At 53.8% G+C, this 22,089-nt stretch overlaps 3 protein-coding genes across 4 annotated transcripts; 2 read left to right on the plus strand and 1 right to left on the minus strand.

The window, feature by feature from the left end:
- Positions 1-1,687: 1,687 nt before the first annotated feature.
- Positions 1,688-10,323, minus strand: NUDC (nuclear distribution C, dynein complex regulator). Of its 2 annotated transcripts, none has more exons than XM_082071283.1 (9): positions 10,173-10,323; positions 8,887-8,964; positions 6,773-6,976; positions 5,849-5,935; positions 5,413-5,526; positions 4,800-4,994; positions 4,613-4,696; positions 4,166-4,284; positions 1,688-2,516 (listed from the first exon to the last, which is right to left on the minus strand). In XM_082071283.1, the coding sequence occupies exons 1-9, from the start codon at positions 10,266-10,268 to the stop codon at positions 2,465-2,467; spliced, it is 1,029 nt and encodes a 342-aa protein (XP_081927409.1). In that variant the 5' UTR covers positions 10,269-10,323; the 3' UTR covers positions 1,688-2,464. The 2 variants fall into 2 exon arrangements, with proteins under 2 accessions (XP_081927409.1, XP_081927410.1); XM_082071284.1 differs by having other exon boundaries at positions 1,689-2,516; positions 5,849-5,932.
- A 1,437-nt stretch (positions 10,324-11,760) lies between these two features.
- On the plus strand, positions 11,761-14,002 carry NR0B2 (nuclear receptor subfamily 0 group B member 2). The gene is made up of 3 exons (XM_082071290.1): positions 11,761-11,847; positions 12,409-12,950; positions 13,715-14,002. Exons 2-3 carry the CDS (start codon positions 12,437-12,439, stop codon positions 13,984-13,986), a joined length of 786 nt encoding a protein of 261 aa, XP_081927416.1. The 5' UTR covers positions 11,761-11,847; positions 12,409-12,436; the 3' UTR covers positions 13,987-14,002.
- Positions 14,003-16,453: 2,451 nt separating this feature from the next.
- On the plus strand, positions 16,454-22,065 carry GPATCH3 (G-patch domain containing 3). The gene is made up of 7 exons (XM_082071268.1): positions 16,454-16,809; positions 17,417-17,835; positions 20,059-20,233; positions 20,587-20,646; positions 20,924-21,045; positions 21,191-21,318; positions 21,730-22,065. Exons 1-7 carry the CDS (start codon positions 16,470-16,472, stop codon positions 21,947-21,949), a joined length of 1,464 nt encoding a protein of 487 aa, XP_081927394.1. The 5' UTR covers positions 16,454-16,469; the 3' UTR covers positions 21,950-22,065.
- The last annotated feature ends 24 nt before the right edge of the window (positions 22,066-22,089 follow it).

Below are 22,089 nucleotides of genomic sequence, written 5' to 3' on the forward strand. Positions count from 1 at the left end.
CGAGGGATCTCTGTGCTTTGAACGGGCAGCACAAGGCTGTGGAACACGGACCCGCTGATCCTGCGGCTGCTGCCGGATCCAGGCAGACGCCAGCGATCAGATTGGGGCAGAATGGGGGTTTCTGGTGTTGGTGACAGGGCTGAGGCGGTAACAGGGAAATAACGAAGCTACGGGTTGGGCTGGGGTGGTGCGTTAACCACACGGTCTGTGCTTGATCCTCAGGAGCGGCTGGCGAGGGCTGCGGATCCTGCTGCAGGTGCAGAACACAACATCTGTTCTCACAGAACTCCAGAGTGTCAGGGGTTGAAGGGCCCTGGAAAGCTCATCCAGTGCAATCCCCCATGGAGCAGGAACACCCAGATGAGGTTACACAGGAAGGTGTCCAGGCGGGTTGGAATGTCTGCAGAGAAGGAGACTCCACAACCCCCCTGGGCAGCCTGGGCCAGGCTCTGCCACCCTCACCCCCAACAAGTTTCTTCTCATCTTTAAGCGGAACCTCCTGTGTTCCAGTTTGCACCCATTGCTCCTTGTCCTGTCCCTGGTTGTCACCCAGAAGAGCCTGGCTCCATCCTCCTGACACTCCCCCTTTCCATCTTGATCCCCAGGAATGAGTCACCCCTCAATCTGGCTTTTTTTTCATGAACAGGAGACCCTGTTGTGTTATCGGGGCCAAAGCAGAGCCAGGAAAGCGTGTGCAGGGTGAGCTGGAAGATGAACAGGCAGGAGGAGCCAGAGCAGAGGCAGCTGCCCCGATCCAGGTCCTTTCTCACCACAAGGTCACTGCTCAGCTGGGTGGGTGCTGGTTTTTGACCCCATAAAACCAGGAGACTTAAATCAAACAATGTCCTACTATTAAAGATGATAAAAACCAAACAGGCCAGGTGCAATGCCAAGCTGGACTTTGCCCACACAGGTTTTTCAGCCATTTGTGCCCGCTCCCTCTGGTAGGAGATGGAAATGTTTTGGGACATGAACCAGAGCGGCGGGGCTCTGGGGTGGCCTGTAAGGGACTGACAGGAATGACAGAATGTCAGGGGTTGAAGGGCCCTGGAAAGCTCATCCAGTGCAATCCCCCCATGGAGCAGGAACACCCAGATGAGGTTACACAGGAAGGTGTCCAGGCGGGTTGGAATGTCTGCACAGAAGGAGACTCCACAACCCCCCTGGGCAGCCTGGGCCAGGCTCTGCCACCCTCACCGGGAACAAGTTTCTTCTCATCTTTAAGCAGAACCTCCTGTGTTCCAGTTTGAAACCATTGCCCCTGGTCCTACTATTGGTTGTCTAGCCCATGGCCCAGCCTTTCATGACACTTTCGTCATCAGCTCATTGTTAAGGAGACTGGGGCAAGGGTGGTTTCCTCAGCGCAGTCACGCGCTGCTACGTGGAGATGGAGCCTGGAGCAACGAGCCTCGCTCCTTCCCGAGTGTTTAAACTGTCCTGAGCGAGACACGCAGCTCCAAGCCTCTCCTTAGCCTGGGAGCGAACACCAGAGCAGAGCAGGGAGCCCAAATGCTATTTACAGGCAGCTGCAAAGAGCATGACCCCCAACTCCCAGCCCACAGCACCCCCAGCACCCTCATCCACAGATGCTGCCCCTTGCCAGCCCCTCCAGGCAGGCAGATCCCTTCTGTGGGGGAAACCGCACGCTCTGACCTGGAAATACACCACTCTCTTCTTTTTTTTTTTCCTTTATGTTGCACTGCAGTTTTAACAAAGATACGGACATGCAGAGAAACGCCACGTGTCAGCGGGACTCGGGAGAGACAGCAGCGACGCCTGTCAGGAGTCAGCAGGGAGAGAGGCTCTTGGAAAAGAGGCAGGAGACACTCCCAGCAAGGACAGCACCCCCAAAGCCCCCCCAGCTCCTCTCCCCGCCCTCAGCCTCCCCTTGCCCCAGGACAGCAGGACAACCCCCCCAAGCCCTGCGGGGCTCAGTCTGTTCCACTTCTGGCGAGAAAACAAGCAAGAGCAAGGAGGAGCAACAGCCGGATTTTTAGACTGGTGTTTTCCCTTCCCAAGGAGGCAGAAGGAGAGTTATTTTATAAACTGGCCCTTGTTTTCACAGGAGAGCAGGAAAGCCGAGGGGAAGGGAGTAAAAATTCAAGAGTACCTGCTGCCAAACTGAAGTGGCAAAGCGTGGAACCAGGAGGTGAAGCTGAGATGTACATTAAGAGTAGGCATCAAAACCTCCCCAGCTCTTTCCTAACACTCTTTTTGCTGTAACCCTTCCTCTCCTGTCTGCCCTTTGGGAAGTGTTGCAGATGTCTCTAACGGGAGCTGCTGCAAGGCGCTTCTGTGGCCCCGTGTGACACAGGACAACCCAGGATGACTTGGTGGAGCCACCTCCACAGTGAGCTCGGGGGGGACGCTGGAAGTGGTACTTGCCCAAGGTGGGGGGTATCCAGCAACACGTATCCTGCCCCATTCCATGGGCTGGCTGAACCAGGGGGGAGAAGGGGAGGGCTCAGTTGAATTTAGCCTTTGAAAAGTCCATTTCTGGATGCTGCTCCATGAACCTGCAAGGAAAACAAGGACAAGAGCTTGGGTACGAGTCAGCAGGAGCCCCAGAATGGTGTCCCTGCTTCCTGCACTGTCAGGTTTACTTCAGAGCAGGGACTGTTCTCGAGCTCCTCGGGACACACTCCCCATGCTACACACACTTTTCCTCAGGTCAGTGGTATCAGCAATCCTTCCAGCCATCAAGGTCAGCAAGTCCAGCCACACGGGAGTGATTAATTATCAGACACACACCCTTTAACTGTTGCCTCTTGGACAGGCACGTAGCAGCTATGACACCGATTCTGGGGCAGAGGGGAGATTGTGAGGGCTGATTGTGATTTAAGCTCAAATTTGTTCACTGAAGCATTACTGGAGACGTGGGGGATACCTCCAGTGCTGCGACAGTGAAAACGCGTGAAGGACGTGACTGGAGAAATCTGATTTCAGACCAGGTGCAGCCTGATCTCAAATGTAATTCCTGCAGCCAGGACTATTTGGGCTCAGGTTGCCGCATCAGAAAGTTTTGGGAGTAATACACTGTGCTCTGAGTGATGAGTGCAGGCAGAGCTCCTGGCTTCCTCCTCTGCCCTGTTCACCAAGGGATAGAATGTATAAAAAACCCCACATGTAGGATTTGTGCGCAAAGTGCACAAGGGCAGGTCTCCATCTTCCTCCATGCTCCTGCCTCATGGTTTCCCCTGAAACGCCACCGCAGCGTTTCCATTTTCCATGATCTGTGTGCCGTGAGAGCAGCGTCCTTGTTCAGCACCAGGAGGGCTTCAGTGGCGGAGATCAGGACCCAACGCGGTGTCACCGAGTCTCCTTTGGCCTGAACAAAGTCTAAACTTCCTCTCCATTCTTTACCAGCCAAAACTTCCAGAGCAATGAACAAGTGACCTTGCCAACAAGATACCCTAGACGTGGACATGCCAGGAGGAGAGGGCGACCTCCCGCTCTGCTAAACAGGCGCTACCGAAGGTTGGTCTCTGCTCTACAACAGTCGTACCCTATGCTGTGATCAGTGCGTGAGTCAGAGTGGAGCTTCTGCCACTGCAGATAAGCCAAGGAAGAGAAGAAGTCAGGCCTGCTACACTAATCCTTCCAATCCCGAGATAAGATGTGGGTTTGCACTTGCTGAAGAAGGTGCATGACCCGGAGTTGCCTCCACACCTTCCCAAACGGCCTTGGGAGCTCCAGGAATAATTTCCCTGCCAAGGGGCATTTATGGCAAACAGGGTCATAAAGACATAAAAATGCTGTTGGCTCAGAGACATCTGTCTGGTGGCAGGTGTGCAGGGAGGGGCCATTATCTGGGCTACCAAACCGAGGGAGATTAGAAAACAATCAAGACCATGTTAAAGTTCAGTAGAGATGGCACCTCCAGCCCCAGACGTGCTTTCTGGACTTGAAATCAGCAGATTCTGGACTTGAAATCGGCAGATTAAAACAATTCCAGAGCAGGGTTATTCCAAGAATTTCCCGTTATGCTTTCTACCCCTTTTATAGACACTGGTAGTTGCCCAACAATGCACTGACTGTGTAACCGCAGATGTGAACACGGGTATGACTGAAGGCCAACCTGGTTTCTGCTCACGTATTTGTGTCAAAGAGGAAGAGGAGAAGGGCTTGGGAAGCAAATACCCATGGATTAATGAGGTCTACGCACTTTTTCAAAATGTCCTGCTTCTTCTGTTCATCAGACGTGGGGAGGCCCATGGATTTCTGTCGTTGGTCGTACATCATTTTCTCCACCATACTGCGGGTTTCGCTGTCCAGGTCTGACAACTAAAAGCAAAGACTTGTGTCAAAATGGGAATAACTTGTCCCATCCCCACCTGCAGAGAACATGAATACACTGCATTTATGCTACACCGTCTGCACGGGCTGCAGAAATACTTATACAGACACTAATCTATAGATTCAGCTTCATTCATTTGAAGTTTTAGGGGCATTTTGTTATATGATGGCATCATATGCAGCAGTACTCCCAGTATTCCTTTTATGCTCGTAAAAAAAGAAAGACATAGAAGACACCGATAAAAAAGACACAAGAAGCCGAGTACGAGCACATTTCTGAGAAGGCTCCATTCAGTAAAATGTGGGGAGTTCTTACCTTTGAGTTTTCTGGATTAATTTTCTTGGTGTTGATTTCAGGGTCTGTAGAGACCAGTTTGTTCCACCATTCCATCTTGTTGATCTGAAGGATGACGCAGCAAAAATAGTTAATTTTCCCTGGACTTTTACGTCTCAGTCACAGGAAAAAGCTGTTGGAATCTAACTCCGATTTAATTCTGCTTTACCTTCTCCAGGTGCACGGTGACGGTTTTCCCATCTTCGATCAGCCAGGAGCTCTCCTCCACCTTCACTTCATTGAAAAGCTCGCCATCGATGACGGGCGAATGGCCCTTCAGGCCAACTTTGAGGCGTCGTCGCTGAACATCCACCACCACGTCCTTCCCCTTCAACCTGAAGTTCACCTTGAACGGGACGGCCAGCTGGACCAGACAAAGAGCAGATCTGAGGAGCTGAGCAGTGAAATCTCACCCTCTCATGCCGCTGTTCTAAGACTTTCTGCCCCGGTTTAACCAGACTAAGACTGAACAGTAATATTTTCTTTGGGATGCTGCGGGAGGTGAGAGGATACAAGAGTAAGTTTGGCCAACAAAAAGGAACCATAAAAAAGTAAAGCTGATTTTAATGTGTTGTTAAAACACACCTGAAGTTTAGCAAAGTTAACTAGAGCTTCTGGGAGTTTTATTTAGTTACCAAGCTCTCCCCAGCTATTGAAATGCTGCTGTTAAGTATAATTAATGATCCTCCACGAGAAACCGAGATACAGGACATTGGCTTCACCAGCACCTGCTTATTCCCCATCTCAGATTCCTCAGATCCCGGCAATAAGACAAAACTTACATCCAGCTCTGAAAGAGTCTGTGTCCATCTATAATTGGGAAGGTCAGCTCCATTGCCGGAGTTGGGTTTAATTTTTCCTTTATCCTTCTCATCTTCCTCTTCATCATCTGTTTCCTAAGCACACAATTTAAAGTGTAAAGAAAGAAGTTTTTCAAGTTTCCATATATCACTTGTATCAACAATTCTTCGATTTTATAAGAATTTCAGGTCAGTTGCATGTATTTGATATTCACGTAAATTTAGGCTGAAATGAATGTTTCCGTTAAACATAATTACAAAAAAAATAAGAGCAAAAAACCACCCCATAATGAAGCCTTTAAGTGTGTATTCTTAAAGAAACTCGGACTGGACATGCCCTCACATTTGCAGGAGTTCTCATGGTTGTCCAGAAACATATTTCTCTCAGCCTAAAATCAAGTCCTTAGATGAGCTTTACCTGTTTGTTAGAATCCAAAGATTCACCTTCATCCGCCGAGGGTTTCACTGGGACACTGTTCGTCTGTCCTTGCACCTCCTTCTTCTGCTTAAAAAGAGAAGGAACACGCTCAGCCAAGTGTTGGCCATTGGTGTCACTCGCTGATCTGACACTAGGTGGCCTCTAATTAAAGAGCAGGACCCAGAACTGCACCCCCAAGACTGATGGGGAATTTTCAGCCCCTACAACAGGGTTACAGGACAGTGGAAAAGTCCCTTGGTGTGCACACGGTGAGGACGGGAGCAGCGGGTGTTGCTGCCATCGGAGAGCTTCCTAAAGGCAGAAAGGCAAAGGGAGTTATGGGAGAATCCACATGAAAATGCAATGGTTTGGCCTCCGCTAGTTTAATTTTGAAGCACATCAGTCTGGTGGTGCAGACAGTGCAAAGGAACAAGTCTGAGCCATTTTTCCCCTGTGCTGGGCACTGGGGAGGCCAAACCTTGAATCCTGGGGTCAGTTTTGGGCCCCTCAGGACAAGAAAGACCTTGAGGTGCTGGAGTGAGTTGAGAGAAGGGAACAGAGCTGGTGAGGGGCTGGAGCACAAGTGTGATGGAGCAGCTGAGGGACCTGGGGGGTTTAGAGGAGGTTGAGGTTGGATCTTGGGAACAATTTCTTCCCCAAAGGGCTGTGGGGCATTGGAACAGGCTGCCCAGGGCAGTGCTGGAGTCACCATCCCTGGAGGGGTTGAACAGATGTGGAGATGAGGTTCTCAGGGACACGAGTTAGTGCCAGGGGCAGGCTGATGGTTGGACTCCATCTTGAGGATCTTTTCCAACCAAAATGATTCTATGATCTTCTACGAACCACTTGCTGCTACCCCAGCTCCACAGGCCAAGGCAGGAGATGACCCAGATGGTACCTGCAGACACCAGACATTGATCTCACCTGGTTGATCTCCAGCTCCAGCCTTTCTGCTTCCTCATCTGTAAGCTCCTTAATCCTTGGCTCGTTTGCCTCTTGCTGCTTTTCTTTAGCGAGTTTTGCGGCTCTCTCTGCCTTTTCACGCCGCTCCGCCTCTTGTCGAGCCTTTTTCTCTTTCCGCTCCTTCTGAGCTAGTTTGTTGTGATGGTTGAAGGTATCTGTGATCAGCTGAACGACAGGAATGGATGTCAAAGAGTTTTAAAGAATTGCCACTTTCTCAAACCCAAGTGAAGCCAACCCACTGTCTACCCAGAGCACAAGAACATTGGTTAATCATACAGATGTTGTGACTTTCCCCTTTGTTTTCACTCTAATCTTTTGACTGAAAATCTAGAGTAGGAGAAAACTCAAAGTATTTAAATGTAACCCCTTCCTGGCTCTTCCCTACACAGGGATTTCCATGGAGATAACAGAGAAATAAAAATTCGCCATTTGATTTGGCCTCTGTGCAAATCCAACAGGATGAGCAGATGCCCAACCCAGTACGTGTTGGAAGAACGGAGACACTGGACTCAAGTTTTTGTAGCTACTTCTGACCTTTCCCACAACCGGACTTTCCCCTGGGCGCCAGATGGAGGTTCAGCATCATGATTTAGAGGAGAAACATCTGAAAAGCTCGGTGTTTTACACTTAGGGGCAAGTTCCTACATAAGTCTTTGCTTCAAAACTTACTCCAAGTTCTCACATTGTGACTAAGAAATGCTGGATCTCAAGGTCTCTGGTGCGCCGGGCTGAGCTGAGCACACGGGCAGCCAGAGCAACCGCCCCGCGGCCGATAACACCGGCAGCGCTGTGCAAAGCGGCACGTATGAGAACTGAGATCTGCTCCAGGAAACTCTACAGGCAGCATCTGAGAAAAGCAATCAGAGTGGAGAGAGTTCTCAGATGGGGCTTTCAAATATATGGTTGATATAGATACCCCAGAAACTTCTTGGGGGGATTCAGCACCTTCCCAGGGCAGCTCAAGGCATCCACACCTTGCAGTTTTGTAACCAGCCACCACATTTTTCTGTGTTGTTTTAAAGGGGAAAGCGAGATTTATTTACACAACACAAGTCCAGCATCTCCTAGGATACAGAATTCAAGACGTGCATCTCCCAGCCTGTTCTAAACCACACGATGATCCACCATGAGCAAACTATTTACATCGCCTGAGCTTGTCAGCACATACACACCTTTTCAAAAGACCATAAAGCATTTTCACCAATACCACCCAAGGACACAAACACTCCCCTTTTACAGACACGGATTTGCTCTGAAATCACCACCAACAGTAGCCAGGACACCCCAAAGCACCAGCTGGTGCTCAGCTCTGAAATGCTGCTCAGGGTTTCACTCCCTGGGAGCACACAGGCCCCAAGAATTTGGGGAGATTTGTCTAAGAAAAACAACAGCAGGCTTCATCTTTCCTATTCGGAAACCATCCCGTCCCTTCCCTGCCTTGGCCACTTTAGAGCTGCCACAGAGACCGTTATGCACCGCGTTAGTAATTAACATCTGCCCTAATGCATTTAATGGGGCAGCAGCGCCCACTTTGCTGGTGGAGTTCCAGCAGTCCAGGAAGAGAACGGCTGCTCTACGGGCACACGCGAACAAGAAATCTTCGTCTTGCGTTTGAATGCTCTGGTTCTTATTTCCCTATAGTCAAACAATTTAGTTTTTCAGCTCTTGCACCGCAGCCCCGAGACAAAAGAGCAGCGACGTGGGCAGAGACATGGGACTTTGTGCTTTTCCTGAGCTGAACAAACAAGGTAACCCGGGGTTATCAACACCGCGGTGTCTGTCACCGTTAAGTCTGGCGGATTTGCTTTCCAAACAAGCCTTTGGCCACACCGTGACAAAAAAAAAACCCTGCACTGCCAGTACCATTGGAACAAACCATCGTGTGCCTCACTTCAGAGAGGGGCAGCTTGTTATTACCTTGTTTTGGCGAAATATTTAATCAGGATCACAGGCTGTCAGTCCCCAAGTGCACCCTGACGTTTTGAGTTGTTCAGGCAAGGAGGTCTTAGCGTGACACAGACATGGGTGGTGTGTATGTTAGAAGATGTAAAAGCTTAAGGATTTGGGGGTTTTACCTTCTCTGCTACTCCGTCTTCTCCACCAGTGAAAAAATCCGTTTTACGCCTCAGGAAACTAAAGAATGTGTTCACGAGCTGGTGGAGAAACAGGGAGGGGAGGTGGGAGAAAGGGGTGGAGAGAAAAAGAGCAATGAGACCAGATCACTCCAAGCCATCTCACGTATCTTGAGCTGCCTTTATTCTTTGCACTCCCCATTTGTTTCAGTGCCAGGCTTGCGCTGAAATCAGCCCCGGGACTGCTGCCAGTGGTTTTGGTGGAGATCCAGCTCCTGGATTCCCAGTTTTCAGAAGGGGTATTCATGCGGTTTACAGGAAGAATGGCCAAGCAGTTTATTCTCAGGTCACCTTGAAGGTTCTCACCTGCTCTGATACCCCACATTGTTCTACAGATCCATCCAAAGCAGAAATCTGGGTATGTATGTATGGACACATGCATTTAGACCCATAGATCCATACACCCTAATTTGCTTCTCAGCCCACCTAAACCCCCCAGTGTGCAAACTCACCCTCCAGTTTATTTTTATAAAATAATTCCTCGCTGCCTGCCAGGTTATCACTGATGAATTAGCAGTTATGAAATGCTGTCCCCCAGACTGGGGGGATCCCCCTGGGGAATACCATATGCCCAGTGCACTTGGCTTCTCTCTCCTTTATCTCCCAGGAGTTGAGCCCGGTCAGTAGTTCAACCAGAGGGTTCAGTGCAGCAGGATGAGCCATTATTACCGTTATTTCCCCAAACTGTCTGTGTGGGGGATGTTCCCACACGCCCCAGTTCCCCCGCAGGTCAGCAGGGCCCCACGTTCAAGTTCAAGCACCTTCACGGTCACAGCCTAAACTCTCGGGGGGCTGGTAACGCACGGTTGCGCTGGGAAAGGGGCACAGAGGGGCTCGACCGTCCCCCACCGCGTTTTGCTTTGCTGGGACCCGGCACAGGCGCTGCCCGTGCAACCCGAAACCTCCGTGGGGGCAGCGGCCTCGGCCTCACCGAGGGCTGGGAACCCACACCGGGCAGCCCGGGAGCGGCAGGTGCGAGGCCGCGGTGGGGGCGCGGCCCGGAGCTCCTCAGCGCCTCATTAGCGGCGCATTAATTAATTAATTGGCGCCTCCTTCGCGCTGCCCGGGGCGGGCGCTGCCGGGGCAGGTATGGCCGCTCGCGGAGGTCACGTGCCCCCGGTGCCGCACGTGCCCGGCCCGGCAGGCCGCGCTGCCCCCCCCCGCCTCCGCTCGCTCCTCCCGGGCCCGCCCCGCCTTCCCCCGCCCCAAGCCGGGCCTGGCGGCGCTACCTCGCGCACGCCGCCCTGGTGCTGCTGGGCCATGGCCAGGAGCATGCCGTCGAACCGGTCCTCCTGCTCCGCCGCCTCCTCCGCGCTCAGCCCCATCCTGCCCGCCGCGCCGGCCGCCTCAGCTCCCTCACGCCGGCACCCGGAACCGGAAGCGGCGCGAACGGAAGCACGCGCGGACTTCCCCAAGCCGCCGTTCACAACGCTCTCTTTGCAGATTGACTGAGGCCGCGTCCAATCCGCCGGGAGGAGGCGGGACGCGAGGTTTTGGCTCCGGTTCCCATGGCGACAGCCTGGCCGGGGCCTTTCCAGAAACCTCGGCGGGGCCTGTGACCCCGCGGGGTCAGGGTGCGAACGGCGAGCGGGAAGAGAGGCCTCGGGAGGCGGCCCCGGGCTGTGACCGACGCGCTCCCCGCCCTCTGAATCCCAGAATGTGAGGGGTTGAAGGGCCCTGGAAAGCTCATCCAGTGCAATCCCCCCATGGAGCAGGAACACCCAGATGAGGTTACACAGGAAGGTGTCCAGGCGGGTTGGAATGTCTGCACAGAAGGAGACTCCACAACCCCCCTGGGCAGCCTGGGCCAGGCTCTGCCACCCTCACCCCAACAAGTTTCTTCTCATATTCAAGTGGAACCTCCTGTGTTCCAGTTTGCACCCATTGCCCCTTGTCCTGTCACTGGTTGTCACCAGAAGAGCCTGGCTCCATCCTCCTGACACTCCCCCTTTCCATCTTGATCCCCAGAATGAGTCCCCCCTCAGTCTCCTCTTGTCCAGCTCCAGAGCCCCAGCTCCCTCAGCCTTTCCTCACACGGGATATGCTCCACTCCCTGCAGCATCTTGGTGGCTGCGCTGGACTCTCTCCAGCAGTTCCCTGTCCTGCTGGAACTGAGGGGCCACAACTGGACACAATATTCCAGGTGTGGTCTCCCCAGGGCAGAGCAGAGGGGCAGGAGAACCTCTCTGACCTACTGACCACCCCCTTCTAACCCACCCCAGGTACCATTGGCTTCCTGGCCACAAGGGCCCAGTGCTGGTCCCCAGGACCCCCAGGTCCCTCTGCTCCATGTCCTGCCCCACACAGGCCAAGCCCTGTGGCCACCTTCCTGGAGGGGTTTCTCCCTCTCAGCTGCAGGAATCCCTCACCTGGCCACCAACCCTTGTGAATCGAAGAAATAAACTTAACAGCAGACTTAGTTATACTGTCAAGCATCATTCTTTATTTTATCAGCTCTGGAGATCATCCTCCATAAGCACCCCAAAGACCGGATGCCCTTGCATTGCTTATATTCAAATAATCATCGCATATGTATTACAGTTTTTGAAAATGTTGACATACAATACATCTATGCTAAGAAATAATAGATGATGTTAGTTATAATTGTTTAGTTTCTTACTTACGTCTATTATTTATTAGTTAAATATAAGCTAAGCATTCTACTTCTAAACAATGTATCACTTAATCTTCTGTCTCCATCTTGTCCTGCAGAAGGATCTATAACTTGGAAAAACATCTGCTTGTTTTGCAGGTGGTCAGAAAGCATTTATCATGTCGATTGGTTAATGATGGATAAGCCTTTTAATCATACTACACATTAATTCAGCAGCTTCTCTTCACTGGGAAATCTGTGAGGAGGAATCAGCTCCGCAAGCCCTGGATCAGAACAGCTGGTGAATCCAGGTGAGAATGTGAGAATTCTCCTCTGAGAGACACAAACGGACGGGCCCGGCCTGGGGTTGAATCAGCGGGAACACCACGAGGCTCCTCTCGGCCAGGTTGGGCAAACAGCCGCTGATAAAACCACTTCCAGGTGGCTCCGTCCAAGGCCAGAGCGCTCGGGTCATTAAACGCGGGGCCCAGACGGGCGCCCTGTGTGTGTGTGACACCTGCGCGGTGACAGCGGGGCCTTGGTGCCATGGTACAGCCTGGGTTAATGACTCTGTTTATCCTCTCTGGGTAATCGCGATAAGGCCGCCTGACCTGCCACCCCCTTCCCCGTTTCATTGAGAAAACGGCTGTTCACAAACTCATTTGCCCCAGCCAATCAGCCCAGGGACAGCTGAGTTCCTTGTGTTGTTTGGTTTCTTTTTAATTAGGCAGAGCGGTCAAGGCTGCTGTGGGTGTTTCACTGGTGACCCAGCCATATAAGAGGTGGTTTGAGCAGCCGCGGGCGGGGAGGACGGGGACAATTCAGCCTGTGACAGAGGGACTGGAAGGGATTTTAACATCTCTCTGTCACAGGAGCTGTTTCGCCAAGGATCCAGCAGTTATGGACGTGGACTGCAAGAGGTGCCGGTGCCATGGCGAGGACAATCAAACCGCCATCCTCTACACGCTCTTGAGCCAGAACCTGCACCACAGCCCGGCCCAGCAGCGCTGCCTGTGCCAGCAGCGCCGCACCGTCTGCCTCCGCGACCCCCACGTCACCTGCCAGGCGGCTTCCAATGTGCTGGTTAAAACCGTCAGCTTCATGAAAAACCTCCCGTGTTTCCGCCTGCTGCCGCGAGAGGATCAGCTCCTGCTGCTGGAGAGCTGCTGGGTTCCCCTGTTCCTCCTGGGGCTGGTCCAGGAGATGGTGACCTTCGAGGTGATGGAGACCCCGGCTCCCAGCATGCTCAAAAAAATCCTCCTTGATGGCCAAAGCAAATGGCAGGAGCCGGAGCGGATGCAGCCCACACTGGCAGCTGTGCAGCGGCTCCAGTGCTGCCTCAACAGCTTCTGGAGCCTGGATCTGAGCCCCAAGGAATACGCGTACCTGAAGGGAGCCGTTCTCTTCAACCCCGGTGAGTGCCCGAGCCCACGGCAGCTCCACACACCCCTCATGGCATGGGGGTGTTCTGAGAGTGGAGAGGCTCCCGAATCCTGAACCCTGATCAGTCCTGGAGCGAGTTGAGAGAAGGGAACGGAGCTGGTGAGGGGCTGGAGCACAAGTGTGATGGAGCGGCTGAGGGACCTGGGGGTTCAGCTGGAGAACAGGAGCTGAGGGGAGACCTTCTGATCTCTGAACTGCCTGAAAGGAGCTTGGAGCCAGGGGGGGTCGGGCTCTGCTCCCCAGGAACAAGCGCCAGGAGCAGAGGAAGTGGCCTCAAGTTGCGCCAGGGGAGGTTGAGGTTGGATTTAGGAACAATTTCTTCCCCAAAGGGCTGTGGGGCATTGGAACAGGCTGCCCAGGGCAGACGGACATGAGGCTCTCAGGACAGGGGGCAGGGACAGGGCTGGGGGATGGTTGGACTCGATGATCCTGACGGGCTTTTCCAACCAAAATGATTCTGTGATTCTGTGTTACCAGGAGCACTGGGAGAGGGGGGATGTCAGATGGGAAAAGACAGAGAGACCTTTGCCTGCCCTTATAAAGGACCCTGGGATTTAATTTGTGAAGTAGGAATTTGCTTTTGCTCCCTCCTGAAATCGCTACATCTCAGTAGCACATCCCACTAGCACGGCCTCAGAGATCCCCTCTGAGAAACACAGAAGGGTGGGAATGGGAGAAACCTGGGGCTGTTTTCCAGCCTCCTTCATCACCAGCTCTTCCTCCTCTCCCTCGCAGACGTCCCTGGGCTCAGGGCCTCCCTGCACATCGAGAGCCTCCAGCGGGAAGCCCAGCGAGCGCTTCAGGAGCTCCTGCAGCCCCTGCACCCCCACGACCGCGGCCGCTTTGCCCGCATTTTGCTCATCTCCTCCACCTTAAAATCCATCTCTCCCGCTCTCATCACGGATCTCTTCTTCCGCCCCGTTATCGGCAACGCGGACATCGTCGAGCTCATCGCGGAAATGCTGTACGAAATCACCGGCCGGCCGCTGGCTCCCAGCGCGCACTGAGCAGCTCCTGGATGTTCCCTGCAACTCGCTGGGCGGTGAAGCCAATCTGGGAATGGGGATTTAACCAGAGAAACGCTCCGGACTCCGCGGGGAACCGCGCGTTTCGGTAGGGCTGTGGCTGGAGGATCCAGCCAGGCTGCAGCAGCGTGCGGGGAGAAACAGCTCCGGTTCAGATGTTGGCAGCAGCTCCCGCTCCGCACGTGCCGGTCCCCATGTGCAGGAGCGTGGGTGGGTGACACATTTCTGTCCCTGTTGTGTAGCCGGAGCGGCTCAGCCACCTGTGAACAGGCTCCAGACTGGGTTGGGTTAGAGCCTGGTCCCGGTTTTTACTCAATGAATCCTTGGTCCTGTTTAAATCAATTTGCATTTTGCTTTTAATTCTGAGATATGAGGTTTGTCCTCAGCTATCAGTAACGGGTTGTTTCTGTGTTGTTTATAACACTGGGATTGCTTACCAAGCACAAAAATGATGGAATTAGATCTGGGTGAAGTATTGGTCTGTTTATTGTGCTTGAAATCATACAAAAATTCACAAAGGTCCTTCCTCAGGCACCAAGAAGGAAAAAGATAGAGTATTAAATCTCATGGGGTGCGCAGATTCACCCCTCCTTGCTTTTCTTAGATTGTCTCTTTTCTCCTTAATGCCACAAAACACAACGGAGCAAGGGGTTCCCTCAGAGCACCCGGACCTCTCGTGCTGGGGACTTACCTCGTTTGGGTGACAATGGGTGACCCCTCGAGCTGTGAACGCTGCGGGGACGAGTGGAGCTGGTTTAGCGGTCGAACCAAACGTCCCTCCCTGGAGCTTCAGCCGGGAAAACTCGCTCCTCCTGCCTGCAGCCTCTGCAAGAATTAGATGTCAGTATTTTATAAGTGAACGTTCTTGCGGTTTGTATATAAGATGCAGTAAATTATTTTTTTAATAAAACGTTTTACATTTTGGAACATGGTGACTTTGTAGAGACCTGTGAAATTTCAAGGGGGTTATAAAACTGGCTGTGGGTCCGGTGTGGAAACGACGCTCGAAGGAAAAGGGGCTTCCCACAAAATCCATCTGCTGTGGCGAGGTGGTGCTGGGATGCGGATGTGAGTCAATTGTCACCCTTGTACCCAGGGAAACACCTCAAATTTTGGGCAGACCCCATTGGGAGGACGGACTGCTGTGTCAGTCTGTCCCTCCACCCTCACTGTGGCTGCCCCACGGCCTGGGCGGCTCCCACGGTGATGTCAGCCCCGTGACAGCCGTTTTCCCCGGGGAGAGAGCGCGTGAGTCACTGGATGATTCCCACGGGGAGCCTGGTGACATGTCCCTGAGTCACCGCACACAGCGTCCCCAACGTCCCGCTGCCAGGGTCACCCCGAACCGGGCGGGGAGATGCTTGGGCACACATTGGAGCCCCCGGTGCTCCCACAGCCCCGGGGTGGGGTCGCTATGGGTCCTGCTGTCCTGTGCGGCACCCACCCATGTCACTGTCCATGAGGCAGGTGTGACACTGCAGGGACACCCCTCCAGTGCGGGGGACACAGCGCTGGGGTGTTACCCAGGAGCCCTCAATGGGGCTGCGCTGCACGGCGGGGCGACCTGGACACTCCCAATGCCCTGACACCCCCAGGGCTTGTGTCCCCCCTGGGCTTGGCTGTCCCCAGCACTCATGTCACCCCCCTGGGGTCTGGCCACCCCCAGGGCCTGTGACCCCCCACCATGGGGCCTGGATGTCCCTGTAGGAAACAATTACTTTGCAAATATAAGATCTCTCAGCAAAGCACTTTTTTAAATAACGATATTGCAACACCGGGTGTTCTACCTAAAGGTCAGCACACATAAAAGGGCAAAAAGCCCTTGATTATATCCCCCAAATTCCAGCTACAATTCCCCTCCCTGTTCCACATTGGTTGGTACTGCAGGTTTACAGACCACCCGACCTGCCGCAGTTTACATACAACACCCTTCCCCTTATCGATCTCTTTAAGATATGGATTCCTGGTACTTTGGCTACACTTCCCCCTAAATTAACTTGTAAATACAGGTATCAGTATGCATACTATCAGTATATTCCGGGAAAAGACCATGTTTTACATTAAGGATTCATAGTCCGGTGTCTCTCTGTCCTTCCCCCTAAATTAACTTGTAAATACAGGTATCAGTATGCGTACTATCAGTATATATTCCGGGAAGAGACTGTGTTTTACGTTAAGGATTCATAGTCTGGTGTGTCTCTGTCCTTCCCCCGCTGGGCTCAGGCGCCAGATCCTCAGTTATGTAAAAACAAGTTCTTCGTTAAACGTTCCTTACATCCCCAGAGCTTGTGTCTTCTACTGGGGGTCCGGCCACCCCCAGGGTCTGTGATCCCCCAGGGTCTGTGATCCCCCCACGTCCCGCGTCCCCCCGCGCCTGCAGCGCCCTCCACACCACCAGGCGGCGCCCGCTCTGACGTCATCAACGCGCGCCGCGCCGCGGTGACTCTCCGTCCCGCTGGGGCAAGATGGCGGCGCCCGGAGCCAGCGCCGGGAATGGCGGAGCCGCCGCCCGGTACTGCCTGGTGAGCGGCATCCCGGCCGCGCTGCGCTCCGCACAGCTCCGCGCCTACTTCAGCCAGTTCCTGGAGGCCGGCGGCTTCGTCTGCTTCCACTACCGGCACCGGCCCGAGCGCCCGCCCGGGGAGGCCGCGGCCCCGCGCACTTGCTGCTGCCCGGTGGCCGTTCGGCCCGGCCGCGCCCGCCGCCTCGTCCGCATGTACTCGGGGAAGCGCTGGGTCGGGCCCGGCGGGGTCTCGCTGCCCGGCCGCTGCCTCATCCGCAGGGTCCGCCTGAGCCCCGGGACAGGTAGGATCGGGCACCGGGGGGTTCGGGTCTCGGGCCCATCACGGGCCGGGGAGGGGCCGGGGGACTCGGTGGGCACCGGATTCCACCTCTGCGGGGCCCAGCGGGAAACCTGAGGGCTTGGGGTGGCTAAGAGTCCTCGTGGAGTTTCCTTAATGCCTTAAATCCATAATGATTCTGTTCACCCTGGAGAAGCTGAGAGGGCTCTTATCAATAAATAGCCCCAGGGTGGGTGTCCGAGGATGAACCAGACTCTGTTCAGTGGTGCCCAGCGCCAGGGTGAGGGGCAACGGGCACAGACTGAAACACAGGAGGCTCCATCTGAACATGAGCAGAAACTTCTTTGCTGGGAGGTGCCAGAGCCTGGCCCAGGCTGCCCAGAGCGGGTGTGGAGGCTCCTTCTCCGAGACATTCAAACCCCCTGGACCCACCTGTGTGATCTGCTCTGGGGACCCTGCGTGAGCAGGATGATCTCCAGAGGTCCCTTCCAACCCCAACCACTCTGTGAGGCAAGAAGCAGCAGTTTAGGGTCTGTGTGTCCCCTCCTGCCCGATTTATCCCTCTCTGGTGGAGCCTGTACCCCCCTCAACCCATCCCTTCTCTCCTCCAGGCACGGAGACATTTCCCAACAGCGGGGACAAGACGGCCGCAGACGAATCTGTGACAGAAGCGGACTTGAAGCGGTTGCCCGAGTTCAACCCCCCCTCCTTCATGCCTTTTGGGAACGTGGGCACCCCCCTGCGAGTTTTCCTGGAGCTGATCCGGGCCTGCAGGCTGCCTCCCCGCGTCATCAAGAAACTGCAGCTGGATTTTCCAAAGACAGGCTCGTCCCGCAGGTACGGGAATGTGCCTTTTGAATACCAGGACAGTGAGACAGTTATAGAAGAAGAAAGAGTTTACACGGCTGCGGGGGATGAGATCACGGAGGGACCTGAGGCGGGATCTCAGGTGACTCACTCGGCCGGTGCTGAGGAAGATGAGGAGGGGCAGGAGGAGGAGGAAGAGGAGTCACAGTCACACTCAGATGATGTAAGTGCATTTTTCCAGCACCATCCAAGGTTGGCCATTGCAGCCATGAAGCTGGGAGGGCTGATACAGCATTTTCAGAGCTCATTTTTAGTCTTTCTTTTATATTGTATGCATCATTTGTCTAAAAATGGCGTTAAAATATGATTGTTTGCACCTTGGAGCACTGAGCCCCTTGGCGCATGAACAACGTGGGCATTAACACCTCCAAAATTGATTGTCCAAATCCACCCGGTTGTGGGGGCTGAGTCCAAAGGTTTTGGCCCGGGGGAGCGAGTGTGGGCGGGGGTTGGGGCTGCGGACGCTGAGCTCCATCCTGCTGCGCTGCAGATCGACCCAGCGCTGCTGTTACTTGTAAATGAGGCGACCAGAGACTTGGGAGCACATTAGTGTGCTGGAAACAATACGCGGAGCTGTAAAAATGGTTCATCTTGACTGTTCCTGTGATTGAAGTTGGTTGTTCAGAGAAGGGAACGGAGCTGGTGAGGGGCTGGAGCACAAGTGTGATGGAGCGGCTGAGGGACCTGGGGGGTTCAGCTGGAGAACAGGAGCTGAGGGGAGACCTTCTGATCTCTGAACTGCCTGAAAGGAGCTTGGAGCCAGGGGGGGTCGGGCTCTGCTCCCCAGGAACAAGCGCCAGGAGCAGAGGAAACGGCCTCAAGTTGCGCCAGGGGAGGTTGAGGTTGGATTTAGGAACAATTTCTTCCCCAAAGGGCTGTGGGGCATTGGAACAGGCTGCCCAGGGCAGTGCTGGAGTCGCCATCCCTGGAGGGTTGGACAGACGGACATGAGATTCTCAGGACATGGGGCAGGGACAGGGGTGGGGGGATGGTTGGACTTGATGATCTTGGGGGTCTTTTCCAAGCCAAATGATTCTGTGATGCTGAGAAAAATGTCTTTTGTGACAAAGACTCCTAGAAAACCAGGCTGGACAGGCTCTCTGGGGACTATCTCGTTCCCTCCCTGGCAGACGCCCGTCTCGCCTGTTCTCCCAAACCTCTGTCATTACCAAAGCAGCACAATCCCCAGGCGAGCCGTTCCCCTTCTTTGCTGTACCAGAATTAACTTTGATGCCAAATCTTTGCTGCAATTTTACCCCATTAGCTTCTCCTAGCAACAGCAGAGACAGAGAACGCTTTGTTCCCTCCTTTCCAAACTTTTTATTCAGTCTTTTCTTCTCCAGACTAAACAGACTCCTCCAGCCCTTTCTCACAGGCTCTTTCCTGGATCTCTCATCGTTCTTTTGGCTGTTCCTTGCTTAGTTAATGTTTTCCTCAGAGGGCTCTGTCCAAAATCAGGCAGGCAGCAGTAAAGCTGTCGGGCTGATCTGTGTCTGTGCCAACGAACCGCTTCACTGGAACCGACACAATCTTTTTTGGGATCAACTGGAGCAGAATTAATATGTTGCTGACTTTCCGCGCCACACACCTGCGCCTTAAATGGGCATCGTCGCGTTCCGGATCGGCTGCGCTGCCGAAAGCCGCCGTGAAGTGGGTGTGATGTGGTATTTTTTCACCGCTTCTCTCTGCTGACTCTGGCAATGGCATTAGTCAGGGGAATGAGGTCACCAGCGCCGGTCGTGTCGGTGCCTGAAAACCGCAGGTTGAGACGAGCTCTGTCGGCAGAGCTGGCGGGGAGGGGTTGCGATGGGCTGCGATTGTCGGGAGGAAAAGGTTTCCTGTAGCACAGTCTCAGATGTTTGTGCTTCGGAAAGAATTTAATCAGAGAATAGAATACAGAATAAATGGAAAGTTACAGCGAAGAAGCAGCGCGGACTGGGTGCCTCTCAGACCCTGAGACAGAAGAGGTTTGGGTTTTTAAACCCCCCAGTCTGTGCAGCCGCTCTCCATGTGTCTTTCATGTGCTGTCCACGCTCCTTTTGGTCCAGTGGGTCTGGGGGCTTCTTGGTTTCTTCTTGGATTCTCTTCCTCCATCCTTCATGCAGCTTTTTAACTGTTCTTGATGGTTTGCAGCCTCTGCTGACAGTTTCCTCTCTGTCTCCTGGTCCTGGTATTCAAGTCCCCCCGTCTCCAAGTGACCAGGTTAAGATAAATTCACAATATGCCGCTTGGAATTGCAGCAAGCCCGGCCGTTCATGCTGAAACAGGTTATTTAAACAAGCATACAGCTAAAGAATGGAATACAATTAAAAAAGGTAGTTTGATTTAACTTATTCTGCAACGTTTGTGCTCTTGGCATCACGCACCTTTCACTGGGTCTTTGCAGGACAACGACACGTGCGAGGAGTGGGAGCGACACGAGGCTCTGCACGAGGACGTCACCAAGCAGGAGCGCGTGGAGGAGCGGCTGTTTGAGGAGGAGATCGAGCTGAAGTGGGAGAAAGGTGGCTCCGGCCTCGTTTTCTACACGGATGCTCAGTACTGGCAGGAGAAGAACGGAGGTAACGTTGGTGTTTGTGTCGCTGAGCCACAAACTAACAACAACCACGAGCTGGGGGTAAATTGGGTGTAACCCTGTACACGTGTTCTGGACCAGCTGTGGATTTGATCATCTCACCATCACTTTTTAAACCTTCTCTCAATCCCAAAACCTGTGGTGGTTCAGTCCAGTGACCAGGCACCCCAAGGGTCCTGCTGGCAGCCTGTTATGTGATTACTGTGGTTCGCGGAGTCTCTAATGCCATTTTCTTCCCGTTTTGTTGGAGAAAATAGGGAGCTGGGCCACCAGCAAACAGCTTTTCTGTGTCAGACTTCCACAACCGTCACCAAACTGGTGCTTTTCTTCTCTTGGCAGACTTTGATGAGCAGACGGCGGATGACTGGGATGTGGACATGAGCATCTACTACGACAAAGGTATCTGGGCTGAAAACCCCCTTCCCCAGGAAACCGGGGAGGCTGGGAAACTCTGACCCTGCAGAATTTCTGTGGTGGGGAACTCTTTGGCTCTGTCATCCTTTGAAAGCGTCCAAGACTCCAGTGTACTTGAAACGACGTTTTTCTTGTCTGGCAATGAGAGTTGCCAGAAAGAAACAGGTTCTGCCTCCTTGTTGCGTGGTGCTCGGGGGGAAATGATGGTAGCGAGTGGCTTTCCTGAGCTGTGCTGCTCTGACTTTTGCTGCTTTCTCCCTAGATGGAGGTGATAAGGACGCTCGGGACTCGGTCCGGATGTGGCTGGAACAGCGACTGCGCGACGGTTTGGAGGATGGTTCTGTTTCAGGACAACAGATCGGCACCTTTGAGAGATACACCAAGGTGAGTTCTGGGAGGGGATGGGGCAGGAGGGGAGATGCTGGGGTGGTGGTGATGATCCGGGGATGTGTGTTGTGGGGAAGAGGGCTCTGGGAAAATGAGGATGGGCTTATCCAGCGTCTCTGTGCTGTTTTTTCCCCTCTCCCAGGGCTTCGGCAGGAAGGTGCTGGAGCAGCAGGGCTGGACAGAGGGGCTGGGGCTGGGGAGCAGCAATTCTGGAATGGCCGAAGCTTTGGACAATGAGGGGCAGAACCCCAGATGCAAGAGGGGGCTGGGGTAAGTACCCCCCTGCCCTGCTGACCTGTGTTCAGAGCCTCTCCCAGGCTCCCTGTGCTGATGCAGCAGCTCCACAGCTGCCTGAAAGGAGAGGGAGAGCCGTGCTTGAGGGCCGAGGGTCCCCTCTGCTGCGGTTTTTGGGTGGGGAGAGCCCGAGTGACCTGAGCTGCAGCTGTGCACCTCACCCTGACCTTCTCGGGGGCTTTTGGAGGGTTTGTGGGGTGCTGTGTTCCACGCCGAGGGCTGGCTCTTGTTCTAGAGCAATCTCGCAGCCAGGAATAAAGACCAGGATCCTTATTGCCCTGTTTTGATCACTTCTCCCCTGCAGCACGTGAAGGAGATGAGCCGGGACGCACATGGTGTCCGACTGCCTCAGCAATCTCACACCACACATTTCCTGCTTCCCTCTAGGTACCACGGGGAGAAACTGCCAACTTTCAGCAAGGTGAAAAAGCCCCGGCGGGACGTTCCTGTCCTCATCTCGACCATCTATGATGACCCTGACCCGAAGGACAGCGGTGACCAGCTGCTCAGGCGCCAGCCGCCCACTGCCATGAAGTACAGGCAGGACATGGCGTTTGTCCGGGCGTCGCACGGGGCTCTGCAGAGCTCTGGTGCGCAGTCACACTGAACAGAGACTGTCACTTTGTACTGGTTCTGCTCCAGTCGAGCCCAGGCTGGCTCCTGGGTTTGGAGCAGTGTGTTCCTATATTTATTTTTGGAAAAAATATAGCCTTGTAACAAAAATTGCCTCAGTGTTGTTTTTTTTTT

This window comes from Streptopelia decaocto (assembly GCF_964273445.1).
Source record: "Streptopelia decaocto genome assembly, chromosome: 23".
Taxonomy (NCBI): domain Eukaryota; kingdom Metazoa; phylum Chordata; class Aves; order Columbiformes; family Columbidae; genus Streptopelia; species Streptopelia decaocto.

What these genes read in the sequence shown, in the direction of transcription:
- NUDC (XM_082071283.1), bottom strand. Translation starts at nt 10,268, where the DNA reads ATGGGGCTGAGCGCGGAGGAGGCGGCGGAGCAGGAGGACCGGTTCGAC. An exon ending in CTTTGGATTCTAACAAACAG is followed by an intron (nt 5,527 to 5,848) that starts GTAAAGCTCATC and finishes TTGTGTGCTTAG; the next exon opens with GAAACAGATGATGAAGAGGA. An exon ending in AGACTCTTTCAGAGCTGGAT is followed by an intron (nt 4,995 to 5,412) that starts GTAAGTTTTGTC and finishes TGTCTGGTCCAG; the next exon opens with CTGGCCGTCCCGTTCAAGGT.
- NR0B2 (XM_082071290.1), top strand. Translation starts at nt 12,437, where the DNA reads ATGGACGTGGACTGCAAGAGGTGCCGGTGCCATGGCGAGGACAATCAA. An exon ending in AGCCGTTCTCTTCAACCCCG is followed by an intron (nt 12,951 to 13,714) that starts GTGAGTGCCCGA and finishes TCTCCCTCGCAG; the next exon opens with ACGTCCCTGGGCTCAGGGCC.
- GPATCH3 (XM_082071268.1), top strand. Translation starts at nt 16,470, where the DNA reads ATGGCGGCGCCCGGAGCCAGCGCCGGGAATGGCGGAGCCGCCGCCCGG. An exon ending in CCGCCTGAGCCCCGGGACAG is followed by an intron (nt 16,810 to 17,416) that starts GTAGGATCGGGC and finishes TCTCTCCTCCAG; the next exon opens with GCACGGAGACATTTCCCAAC. An exon ending in GAGCATCTACTACGACAAAG is followed by an intron (nt 20,647 to 20,923) that starts GTATCTGGGCTG and finishes CTTTCTCCCTAG; the next exon opens with ATGGAGGTGATAAGGACGCT.